We start from the raw sequence: 13,682 nt of genomic DNA, 5'->3' as shown, positions 1-13,682 counted from the left end.
GATTGTAGGTAAACGGTAGGTGCCCCACTACACATACAAACTCACACAGTCACTAAGAAGAACATACTGGGACCAGCTGTCCAAGTATGAAGAGGCTCATTGTGAACATACGTGCTCAGTGAATCATGATCAGTGGTAGCAGGGATTCATAAAGGCAGGTTTAATGCTAATTTACAGTACTTCTGTCTTTCAGTGGATATCAACATCAAAAAACCTCTACAGCCGATTCTTCAGATGAGTCCCGAACAGGTGTCTCTGGAAATGCTTTCACTGTGTGCGCAACTGGATCTGGTGATCAAGAGAGAAGTCATTCAAGTAAGTAAAAGAGAACAGGATTTTTTCTTTCTTCAGATCTGTTCATTCCAGTTTCCTTGAGATTAAATAAAACCAAATCCACAATCAACTTGTCAAATGTAAAATTATTCCAAATAATTATTATATTATTTGCCTCCTTGCAGATCAATCCCTTTACCCTTAGGACAGCCTTTGAGCAGTGCTTTGTCCCACACACTCCCATACACAAGAAGTAGACTGGCTCTTTGTCATGAAACAGAGCCACTGTGTGCAAGTAGCTATCATCTTAGTAGCAAGGATCATTATCCCAACGTAAAACAAACTGAGACTTGGATAACAATTTCAAGGTTAATCTTTTGTTCTTGATTTGATCTTAATACTGTCCATATGGAACTACTCAGTCTCAAATACTTGTACCAAATCTCCACCTCAGCCTCCAGTAAAGCCTCCCACACCTTTTCTCTTTCCACCAGATGGAACTGAGAATCTACTCATCTGTTTGCCACCCCAAATTTTCTAACCTGTCTTTCCATGTAACATGTTTTTTGTGAAGTGCTTTAGTGTATCTACACCTACAGCTTGTGTTTGAATCTAAAATGCTGCAATACTTCACGCTCCAGGCATGCTACAAATAATATGAAAATAAATAAACATCTTGTGAGTGTACTTTGTGCATCATTAATACTTTTAATACCTTACACTTTAAACTATGGTTTCTACCTACAATTTATTAGACATAAACAGATATCCTACATTGTCCGTAGTTCAGGAGATGTTACATTAAGCGTCTCCAGTAATCATAAAACACACTATTAAGAACCAGTAAGACCCCATTTGATAAATTGACACTGGCTAAGATCTGATTTAATGTTAGAGCTAAGTGTTGATGGCAGAGATTGTCACGTCCGTTAATGGCAAACCTATCGCACTGGCAATAATTGTCGATATTAAGTCATCAATGTAAGTTATTGTGTTTTCTTCAGCATGGATGGTTCAGATTTCTTAACATTAACCTAAAACACTTTGTTGATGTTTGTACCTGGATCTAGTAATTCACACATTGTTTTGGATGCTGAGTTCACTAATGGAGCACTTAAGGTTAGAATTAATCTGTGTGGCCCATGACAGAACACTCAAGTTCAACAGAAATAAATTACAGCTCCCCACTGACCCCACACAGTACCTCATTCATGTTCAGAGACACAATCTGATGTTGTATATGATAGCGGTTATATGTAATTTTCATTTTCCTTCTTTGTTGGGGAGCTTTATATCCCCGCATTTGTTGTTGGCCATCTTTGTGGCAACTATAGTGGAAATCCTGGGTATTATGCTCTTCACTTTCTCTAGTATCTTTTCACATATGGTCTCTTGAGTTCCTTCGCATCTTTGGAGTATGTTATATTAGGTTACCTGTATCTTTATAATGCGTGGCCACCCATGAGGGTATCCTGGGGCTGAAGCAGGTGTGTGGGGCTAGCCTTGGGGAGACGGGCTTACGTAAAGAGCCAGGTCTTCAGCTTCTTGCAGAATGCAAGAAGGGAGGAGAACGCTCTGATGTGTTGTGGGAGGTTGTTCCACGCTTTCGGAGCAATATATGAGAAGGCACGACCTCCTGATCTGCTTTTGTTAATGCGTGGGGGGTGAGACTGCTATGCCTGAAGTAGTTTGATGCAATATTAGTCTTTGAGCCAGCGTACTCATTGACAGCTGCAGCAGTGCTCTGCTGGTCATCTTACCAGATGCTGGTGCTTACCAGATGCTGGTTCAACAGCATTATGAACAATTTGTGTGCATTCTCCTCAGCAAAATGTAGCAGAAGGGAGTTTCTTTCATCTGCATCTGCCTCCTTTATACACAGACAACTATTTCAACATCACTAGCAGACATGGTTGGTCATGGACAGGAATAATCCCCTTTCATCTGTTATTGTTTAATCCTGATTGCAAGTCCTGTTAGAATTGGAGAGTGCCAGCGGCGCAGCACTGATGGAGCAGTGCAGCACGGGAAGAGTTGCACTCATTAGATGGCCTTTTTAGGTTTTGCCCTCACAGCGCTGTGCTTGCGAAATCGCTTGTAATAAAAGAAAAGAAATGTAAAAGTAGCTACCAACCCACCCATTACTTACCACTCGTAGACTTCGCGGTCGCTCTCATTTTCCTGCTTCTCATTGGTCAGCAGCATAGGGGTCACGTAATCAGGTTTCACTACCTCTTTCCTCAGCTGTTCTCTGGAGCTTGGACCAAGTACTCTTTCCGGCTAGTGGCCAGTGTCCTTCAACTGGCTGCGCACTTCGGAGGTACTTTAAAAAAAATGTCCTCCCCACACTCCATATGAGTGCCTATGTTTACACTCAGTCTCCTCTTTCGTCGTTTGGCCACGTCGTTTTCCTGCACCGAACCAATGTGTTTTTTTAAAATTGCATTCTCCTTTCTGCTTTTGCCCCGTCATCTTCATGCACTGAATCGCTGTGGTTTTTTTGGGAATGCACTCTCCCTGCCCTCCACCAGCTTCCTCATGTTGATTTACCCACCCCAACCCTTCTCACTTTTTAATTTGTAGTACTGAGACATATCTGGGCAGTCTGTGCCTGCGCTTCAGGGGAAGGACATATAGGTGCTCCTGCTGCAAGCTAAACATCTCTCCCCTCCTCCAAGGCTGGATGTACACAGCCTGGCCCTGAGCACCGACTGCTCTGAGGCACCTAGAAAACACTGGCACATGGAAATACGTCACCTGTTCCTTCACAAGGAGAGGCTGCTGGACATCTGTTACCTTGCCCTGCTTCATCTCAGGGACATCCGTAGGCATCTATCGCCTACTGCACTGTATGGTGCAGGATCCCACCTGTAAGCGGCTCAGCAGTACGACGAGTCCATGTGCAGTGCACCCTAATGGATCCGACAGACCCCAGTCACACTTTATACACACAGGCACGGCATCTGCTACCGCAGCATAAGAGGGGGTTAGAGCAGTGGTGCCAGTGCATGAAAAGAGGCACTTCATGAAGTACTACCCCCGCTCTGAACCTCGACTCACTGCAGTGACAACTTCAGTCCACCACCATCAAAGAATACTGTGGTAGCCTGCTCCGAACCACCCCGCTAAATGCAGTGCCAATCACTAACAATCACTACATGTTGCAGCGGTAACTAGCCCTTTCTAGAAGTACTACGGATTGTAGTGTCAGCTTCCATCAGAGACTGCAATGACAGGATGATCAGAACCACCCTTGAATGTCATGCCAACCACTGTCAGTCAATTGCTTGTAATGCTAGCTAGCCTTTGATAGGAGTACTGCAAAGCGCAGTATCAGCCAGTGTTCAGGAGCCGTGGCCAGTGCATGTAAGAGCGTTGGGGCGGGTGGGGGAGGGGTTTCGACAGACGACGATAAGGGAAAATTAATTTTTCCTAGCGGTCGTCTGCTGAATCCCCCCCAACCCCGCCTCACCGCTCTTACCTGCAAGGGCCGCGGCTAGTGTTCAGCACTGCATGATGGTGTCAGGCACCTTCTGTCCGTAACCATCATGCATGCAGTCCTAGACCTTACCCCGATCAACCACTGCATACAGCAAGAACTTGTAACAGGCACCTCAGCATGCAATGCTATACACCTCCCACCACACACTGTATGCAGCGCTAGACATTACACAGCAGCACAGAAACCAGAGCCAGCTCTGCACATCAACACAGTGAAGTAGCATCTCCTTAACAACAGCACAGCGCAATGCAGAACCGGTGTTTACACACCACTACAGTCAGCACATACTGCCCTGCACATCATGACCATCCGTTGAAGTGACATCTCACCCACAGAGGCACCATGGAAAGCAGAACCAATCCCTGCACATCATCACCATAGATTTAAGTGCCTTCTCCTGCACAACATATAGCATAAGCAATGTCTCAAGGGGTATTGTTTGTAAGGGGGCTTAGTTAATGAGCACAGTAAATCGCTGTGGAGGGGCATAGGGAAACACAAAGAAGTGGAGTGAGACGATAATGTACAGTTGCTTTCCACATATATTTAAGTGATTTATATGGTTAAAACAAAAACTAAAATGGTTTTAACTGTATAAATCACTTAATCACTTTGCCACTGGATTCAAGCTAGCCTCGATGATTAAGGGGGTTACCCAGAAACCGGTCCCAGGATGCTTGGTTCCGGTTCAGGGAAGTCCTTCATGGCAGTTCGGGCTGGACTGTTCCTATGAGGCACAGGGTCAAGAATGATTTTCATATAGCTGGGTCTGAACTGAGGCGGCGAAGTGAGCTAAAGAACGATGATGGATTCAACCCAGATCTGGGACTGGGGGTGAGTGTCTGAAAAGTTTCAGTGCTCTGTCCATCATCTACTTGTGTTTATCTCATATTAGAGCCATCCCTTCGTTAATGGCATTTAGGAAGGAGATAAAAACGTGGCTATTTAACCTCTGATACTGCCTCTAGCCTGCCCTCTCAGATAGCGCCAAGACACCCTCGGGTATACGCACGCTTTAGAAAATTCCTTAACATAACAAGTATAAAAGTACAAGACTCACAGCACAATCACATCAAGGAAAACTGGACAGTAGATTAAAAAAGGTATAGGAGGCAAGGATACACACATCAGAAAAGCCATAGCAAGAGCCTATTACATTGTAAATACCAACCCTAACAACTCATCATGGATCATCAATGATATTGCACAAAAAAATAAAGTGCTGCAAAGTTATAACAACAAAGTGTGAAAGTACTTCACCACCACACTAAGATCACGTATTATATTGATGGCTAGCATTGGACTATAAAATGTTTTTGCGTATAATCCAAGCATCGAATAAATATTTAGCAACACTATTATAAATCATTTTATTCGTTTCAGTCCTCAGAATCTTTAATGTAACTGCATACTATCTCGTCCCTAAAAACATTCAAACCAGCATAATACAGTTCTTACGGGGTGTAATATAAGCATTGCAGAAAAATAAAGTGGTGCAGGGATTCAGACTCCTGTTGGCGTGCCGGAGCTAAAGTGCTAGTGCAGTGATAATTCCTCCAGCAATTACAAAAGCTGTTCATCAGTAATATTCCATATCTAAACTTTATGTACAGCTTTTTTGCTAAAGGGCATGAGATCTTGTCAAGAAAGGGTTCAAATGATGGTGTTGCAGGGATTCTGCTTATGCACAGAACTATGCGCAGGAAACCAGGACCTCAGAGAATTGTGGTGTACCAGAAACTCCCCTCAGAACTAAGAACCCCTATCCGACTAGCTTAGTGTCACATTCGTTATCCGAGATTTAGCTCGGCGGTCCCAATGTATAGACAACCCAGAACAAGCGACTTAGATATTCTCAGGAGTGGTGGGAACCCAAAATACCCGTTGGTAGCTATATATCAGTCCACAACAGAATAACAAAGACACAGTAAAAGTTTAAAGAGTTTATTTTATAAACCTCGCGTCCTAAGATGCAGTACTTTGGCTAACACAAGCAGACAAATGGTTAGGATCAGCACCATCAGCATTGTTACAATACCATAGAAAATAAAAGGAGCAATCATAATAATAATGACCGTGGAACACAACCACCCTCTTTTCTCTAGCAACTAATAAGGTATTATTAGACTAATAGAAGGTCTCTTAGGCTTTCATGGGGGCCCCCATACCTTATAGATCAACGTAGTGGAATCACATCACAGGATCAGCTAGGCTCTCTCCTGCAACAGCTCTTCGTTTCGAATGTGTCAGAAAACATGCTGCTCTGTAATATTAAAGGGCTCGGCTTTCAGGTATTGGCAGCTGTATGTATGTTATGGCTAAGAAGTGGTACAATCAACCTGAACACAACAACCTGCCCCGTCTAGTGACCCAGACTCGTTCCTTACACGGTGTACAGACCAAGGTCACTGCTCGCTGTTAAGGATGTTAAACAACAGACAGTTCTCATGTGAAGCAAAGTCGAGTCAGCAGTTCTCGAATGAATAACATGTAACAACAGTGTCGCGTGCAAAAGCAGCAGAAGCAGCAAGCTGGCTTTCTAACAGCCATCGAGGTTATGCTAACTTAGCGTTGTACATAGGGCGTGGTTAACCCACACTACATCCCCCTTTGATCGGACCACTAACCACTAGGGGCGCACTTATCAAGAACGCAGAGTTCAAGTTAGAAAGAACGGAACCAAGGGCATGAACTATAAGTCCATATAAGGTAAGTGTAAGTTCGAAAAGAGAGAAGAGAAAAAAAAAAAACTGAAAAAAGATGTCGTCAGGTGGAAAAAACCATGAAAAAATGGGAAAAACGACACCGATCGATACATCAAGTGTCAACCAAGATAAAAAGTAAATCCATAAAAGTATAGGCACAATAAGTTGCAACAGCCTCCAAGAGGAAATTATTGGAGCGTTCCGCAAAAGTATCTGCCATCCAGTTTAACAGGGGAAAGGAACACACGTGTTCACTCACAATTGGAGCCTCCAGCACCACACGGGGACAACAGGAAGGTTCCTCGATATAACTTCGTTCCAGAAAGTCAATCGCAGCCTCTTCAATGGGCCAATTACCAAGGACTCCATGTGCCGCACCCAAGGCCATAAACCAAACACCAGAACATTCATACCCATGAGCCGTTAAGGGGCCCATCAGTTGACCAAAATACGGTACAGGTGACACCGAGGTTGAAAGGCACAAATCCAGAGCCCACTGGAAAGGACAATCCAGGCAGTGAAAGACGGGTTGTACACAAGTAAAGAATGGAAACCGGAAGGACAATCCATACGCGACACTTAAAGTCGCCAAGGGCAACGTGCCATAGTATTCAAGCATCCGGTTGCGCAGATGAAACAGCCGGGGCATGTTGTCTTTGTACGCAAGTTGCGCAGCCATTGCGTAGGACGCAAACCAGCAAAAATATTCCAGCAATAAGGGCAAGAAGCAAAGGAAGACCTCCGAAGACGCTGGAAAAAACAGAGTGAAAAAATGCAGGAATCACACCAAAAATAGTCTGAAAGGAGGTCACGAGGCCGGAGCCCACTAGTTTAAAAAAATGGACTATGCCGGTCGTAGACGAGGCATTAAAGATAGTCTGTATCAACGTTCCAAAATGGAAGGGGAGGTCAGTATTCAAAAGCGCCTGCACCTCCGTGCGGGTGTTTGCCACGTGAAGAAGAAAGGTTTCACGGGATGAAGTTAAAGCGACCTCCCTTTGAGACAAAAGAGCCCTTATTCTGTTCATCTGGTTGAACTCTGCGCTCAAGGTTGGAATCGAAGGCCAGATAGAAACATCGAGCCGGCCATGCGGGGGTGGGAAAAGGACATTATTACAGCAAACTACACGCTGTGAAACAGTGACTATGTACGGAATGTCCTTTAGCATCCCACAGCAATTTTCATTATTTAAAAGCAAATAACTACCGTTAGCAAGCAGGGTGAATGAAGGGGTTATAACTGGTACAGGTACACCTTTCAAAACGCAAGCTAAATTAGGAGCGTGTACATTGCAAGCACCATGTAATTGTATGTGTCTACACACCACAAAATGATCAGGAGCAGAAGTGCATTCCTCACCCTTCAGATAAACCTCTGTGCCCTCCCGCATGCATCTATATGTAAACGGGAGCGACCAAACTTCGTGCAGGAACGCACTACCAAGTTGTTCATACCTGCCAAGAGCATAATGTTTCATGCAAGAACAAAACTTAAAAAGCGAAAAAGGTAAAGTGATTACGCCGTGAATAAGACACGTGGACGAATTTAACTCGGCAATAGAGAAAGGCAAAGGTTCTAATTTCTCAATGTGCAGTAATGAATAAGTGGCATCCTTCATAGACATAAACTGTTGCTTTGCAGTTAAATTAAAAGGGAGGAACAAAGAGGAAACATTCATGTAATCCCATGGGACTTTCCCTGCCTTTAACGTTTGCAAAGTCCATGCAAATTGCATAACAGAACGCAACTGATTCTGGCCATGGTACAACACAGACAAATCATCCTGCACAATATCTACGACAGATGAAACAATATTATCTAAAGTATAAATTCTAGAAGACAAGGTATTTATACTATTATCAATCACAGCCAACACTTTTTCCATATTGGCCTGGTCAATAGCACGTAATCTGGAGGCAGCCTCAATTTGCGACAATTTCCAAACTTCGTTGTAAATAGCATATACCCATCTTTTGGACCTGCCTACTGCAGGACCTTTAATAAAATCATTCAAATCAATTTTGTCGTCTAAACGTGACAAATGAAGCTTAACAGACGCTAATGTGGAATGTTGCAGCCACGACTGGCATAACTTACCCACAGAGTAGGTAGCTACAGTGTGTGATGATTCAAAACGAGGATCTACCCTGACTTGAGTGTACCCAGGTGCCAGTGCTAAAAATCGACGTTGACAAGAATCTGAACCAGTCTGCCAAACCAACCAACCTTCAGGATTAAATGCCGAAACATTAAAGGTGGTGTGGGAAATAAGGGACAGCAACTTGGTAAGGGAAAGATCTGTGTAATTACCCCAGCTGGGATAAGCACCCAGATCCGGATTGCGGGGGAATTCATTCTTGTAGACGTAGACAAGCCAAAACAAGTCGTCTGAAAAATAGATGAATTTAAAAATAACATATGGTTAGGGATTAGACAGGCACGACGCAAAGCTTCTGTCCCCTGAACCTGCCACGGTTTAGTACCCCAAACCGACTTAAGATCGATAGTAGCTTTCCATAGCTCATAGCCTCCGACAGCCAATTCGTCCATAAAGGACTTGGAATATAATAATTTGGTATGTGTCAATCTTACCTTCGAAGCGGTTTCAGGCGCCATCTTAAAGTAAAAGGAGGCCGGTTTTGACACACTAAAATCCGAAAAATATGTGAACTTGTTCACTAACGTTGTAGAACTGCCCTGATGAGGGGCCGGACAATGTTCCCATTGTGTGTAATTAACAACATTTCGAAAGGTAGTTGCTCTGTGTAGGAAATGTGTGCCATAATGTTGATAACAAAATTGTTCACCATAATTTGCAGAATTTAAATATAAATCCTCAGCATCAAATGCAGCATAATATTTTAGATCAGAAAACAGTGCTTCTATTGCGTGAACATCCCAATCATCAGATCTAATATTCTGTTTAACTACATCACCCATAGAAACACGAAATACATTAGGCACATTAATCACTTCGGTAGGTCCGTGTATTTGAAATTTAACAGCATCCCAAGCGATCCCATCACTCACAGGCCAGGCAGTAATGTTCACAAAAGTCTGGTCCCTTTTCATAATGTGTGATGAGGAATGGGGGGCCAAAGTTCCATCAATTGATCCAATTGTAGATCGTTCAGTCAGGTAGTGTCCATTTATAATTTTAAAAAACACTACCACAAAGCCAATTGTCATGAACAAAAAAATACATATTAGCACCAGCCAGATGTAAGTCCATGGTGCCACTAAAAAATGTCTCTTGAAGCAGGCAAAAAATATAGCAATTTTGGAAGGGGCAGTGGAAGTCATTGATTCAGTGTCAAAGGAAGAACGGGACTGGTTAAACGCTGTTGAATGTAAAAGAGGCAACGGGACATTTGCAGGATAAGCATACTCAGGATCATCAGACAAACCGCCATCAATAGGCGGTACAAGAGGGGAAGCAACTACATGCATCTCAACGGCAACCTCAGGCATGATGGTCGAGGGCGGCAGCACAACAGAACTTCGCAGAATGGAAGGGCAAGAAACTGAAGGTGTCATACTATGAAGTATCGGCCATTCGCTGTAGCTTGACATTGTCAATCGAGATGTACCTGTTTTCCTTGCGACCAGGAAGTGGTGGTAAAATGACTGTACGTGTACCCTGGACTCCAAGCACCGGGACTGGTGCACGATAAGAGGGGCCAAACTCTTTCTTGTTCTCCACCTTCTCACGGACCAGATCACCAACTCGAGGCAGCCAACCGACTACCGGAATCTGGAGCTCAGCTTCGCATGTAGAGGGTACGTGTGCCTTCGCCAGAGTGTCTCTTGCTTCTTGTAGATTCTGCAATACAGCACAGTGATCATCGAGGTCAAAAGGCGCGGCAGCCGCCGCCATGTCTAGACCCTCAAGGTCCGGAACAAACATTCTTACTCCAAAGAGCATCATGTATGGGGTCCGCCCACCCAGAGACCTTCTAGGGAGATTATTAAGTGCACGTTGCACGTCATACAAGTGGGTCAGCCAGCTTCGGCCTGTACCTAATACCCTTGCTGTCAAAGATTGCTTTAGGTCACGGTTCATTCGCTCCACAACACTATTGCCCTCAGGCCGGTATGGAGACGAAAATTTGACTTGGACCCCCAAACTTCTCATGGCTTCTTTGTAAGCCCTAGAGGCAAACGCAGGGCTCTGGTCAGAATGAAGGGTACCACATGCAAAACTCCCAATAAAGACACGCAAATCCTTGATGACAGTCCGGGCATCAGTACTCCTTTGCGGCCACACCCACAGAAAACGTGTGCACGAATCCACTGCAACCAAGATGTACTTGTACTCAGTATCAGAGGAAAAAGGACCGCAGTGATCTAAATAAACACACGCAAGTGGTTGATTAGATATAAACAGCTGCGTTTGTGGTGGACGCGCGACAGTAGAAGGTTTAATCTGCTGGCAAATGTCACATAAAAGGACATAAGCTCGCGTTTGTTTGTACAAACCGTACCACCAGTAATGTTGCTGTAAAAGAGATACAGTCGCCGAAACGCCGGCGTGCGCAGACGCAACACCTTCGTGGGCAGCTGTAATCAGAGATGGTCTGCAGTCCGCGTTGGGAATCAATCTGTCACCAACGTCGTTAATCCTCACTAACGGGACGTTATCAGGACTTAAACGATAATGGTAGCAGGAAGGGAATCCTTTCAGAAAGCCCGTCCCTGTCTCGGACGCAGCAATAGTTGCCAAGATGTCATCATCAATCCTAGTTTTGGATCTTGTAACTGCTGCTACTAAATATGTCGCCACTGCGGTTTTTGCTGCCTCGTCAGCCAAACTGTTACCGACAGCATGGACACCAACACGCTGGTGACCAAGAGTGTGAATTACATTCACGAGGGGCAGGCCTTCTTTAAGTTCTGCCACTCGAACCCAAAGCGTTTGACCAGGTTAGTGTGGTTATCACGAGTTTGTAAAAACTTTGAAGCTAGAAGATCAGACTGCAATGATTGCAATGCAGCCGAATGCTCAGGCAGCCAGCAAGATTTGGTAAAAGTAGGTTGTACCAAGGCATAAAGCGACTTGATACGCTGGGCATAATCAGGAATGTAGGTATGACCGAAATTCAGAAAACCCAGCAAGGATTGCAATTTTTTCAGTGTCGAAGGAGTACTGATGCGTGCGCATTTCTCAAGGAATTGCGGAGCCAAGCCTCGACCCTCATTATTGAGTTCGTACCCCAAGAACAACACTGTGAACTCGGCAATGTGGGACTTGGCAAAGTTGAACTTGTAACCATAGTCAGCAAACATAGTTATTATGTCATCCACACGAGCAAGGTGTGGAAGCAACTCGTCATCCATTAGGTAGATGTCATCTACATACGAATATGCTTCCGGGTCAATCATCTCCAAAAGTGAGACCACTCGAGCAGCAAAGACCCCGGGGCTGTTTTTATAGCCCATTAGGAGCCTTTTGAACCATTTTTGTTTGCCACCTGAGGTAAACGCTGTCCACTCATAGCTATGAGGAGACAGGTTATGGCTATAAAAGCCATTGGAGATGTCAAGAGTAGTTTTAAAACGTTTTCTCACAAGACTATCGACGAGAGCCGAACTGTGTGTATTCTGTACCGCACATGTCCGGCAGTGCGAATTTAAGTGCCGGTAATCCAAAACTAGGCGGTACGATCCGTCAGGCTTCGTCACAGTGAATAAAGGATTATTCATGGGTGACACACATGTTTCAATTACTCCCTGATATTCCAATTGCTCAAGGATGGACGCGACGTGAGATCGGGCTTCGCGACGCATGGGGTATTGGGGTTGAGGTTGGGGTTCTGACCGCAACGGAACCTTATGATTGGGAGAAAATTTGTCCCAGCCAACCTGAGTACGGTACAACGCAGGCGCAAGCACCTGCGCCCACTCCCCGGCTAACCTGTTAGAATGTTCCAATGGCACAGTGTGCCCAAAGGAAGGGAGGATTACCACCTCCCCTCTAGGAGCCTCCAACACGAAAGCCGGGGGCCAATCTGCCTCCGCCAAAAGTATATCATAGGTGGAGGTTAGATGGTCCCAAAATACCACTTTAATTTTACGTTGTATGTCACCCTCAATTAAAAGGGTAATTTTAAACATTCTTTCAGGGGGAGCTACGCGAGTATCAGCAGTTTCAACACTTACAAATGTATCAGTTGCTGTCGCCGCCAGAAACGGACGCAGCGCTTGTCGCACTATTGTAACTTCCGCCGCGCTGTCTAGCAGGGTTAGTGCCCATGTCTGGTTCAGAAGCTGTGTCCGTACCATCTGAGGCATATCTCGCAGTCAGAGCAGCAACTTTCTTCTTTTGAAACGGGGGTTTTTGACGTGCAGATTCGTCCTCTTTTCCTTTACCGTCAGTCTGACAGGGTTGCTCACGACCTTGAGCACCCTTTCCCTTCCCACGATCTCCGCCACCGGATTGATAAGCCGATGTTTCCTGTGAAGAACGAGGAGAGCGTTGTTCAGGAACCTGAAATCTATCAGGTGACTTTATATTAGAACAATCGCGCAAATCATAAGTGCGTTCACTTTGCGTCTGCACCGGTGATGCAGAGCGAGACCTCCGTTTCTCTTGCTGCTTCCCCTGTTTCTTAGCTCGCCAACTTTGTTTCGGAAAGTTGGGCTTTTTGTCTTTTGTAGATGAACTCACTTTAGGCTGCTGTACTGCAGTCGGAATGATCACAGTGGGTTTCACACCCAAGGCGCTACGACCCACCATTCTGTAGGCTTTCGCTATAATTTTAGAGAACTCCTTTGGCCTGTCGCCCGGATCCACAAGTGCCATCATATTGCACACCTGGAATTGCATGGCATCTCCTTTGAGGTTGCCCATAACCATGGAACAAACCACATCGAAGCTATCGACAAGCCTCAATCCCAACTCAATTGCTGCCTCAGCACCATGATTGTCTTGGACCTTCTTGATGACCGAGGGCAGTACAGACATAGACGGAGTGCCGTAGCACTTCGCATAGGTCGCAGCAAAGACCTTGCCCCAATTTTCACAGACGGCAATATCCGGGACCAGGTCCTTAGGTAATGTTATAGTGAGGATCCTGTGTTTATCCACAGGAGAAGTATTGGGAAACACGGCTTCAAATTGATCAAATTTTTCAGCAAGCCAGTAAGGGAATTCATCCCTATTTTGGGGGCACTTGCCGACAACTGAATTAACCATAACTGG

The 13,682-nt window shown here is 44.9% G+C and overlaps 1 protein-coding gene across 1 annotated transcript in view; it reads left to right on the top strand.

Annotated features, from left to right (window-relative positions):
- The window catches only part of LOC146805568 (uncharacterized), a 68,032-nt gene that overhangs the window by 3,937 nt on the left and 50,413 nt on the right, over positions 1-13,682 (top strand). Inside the window, exon 2 of the mRNA XM_085620526.1 lies at positions 194-315. Within this exon, the coding sequence (XP_085476652.1) occupies positions 194-315 (122 nt within the window). The remainder of the gene's footprint in view (positions 1-193; positions 316-13,682) is intronic.

Source organism: Triturus cristatus, chromosome 8 (genome assembly GCF_964204655.1).
Source record: "Triturus cristatus chromosome 8, aTriCri1.1, whole genome shotgun sequence".
NCBI classification, from domain to species: domain Eukaryota; kingdom Metazoa; phylum Chordata; class Amphibia; order Caudata; family Salamandridae; genus Triturus; species Triturus cristatus.
The sequence above is the reverse complement of the archived record's forward strand: the minus strand, read 5'-3'. Positions and strand labels throughout refer to the sequence as shown.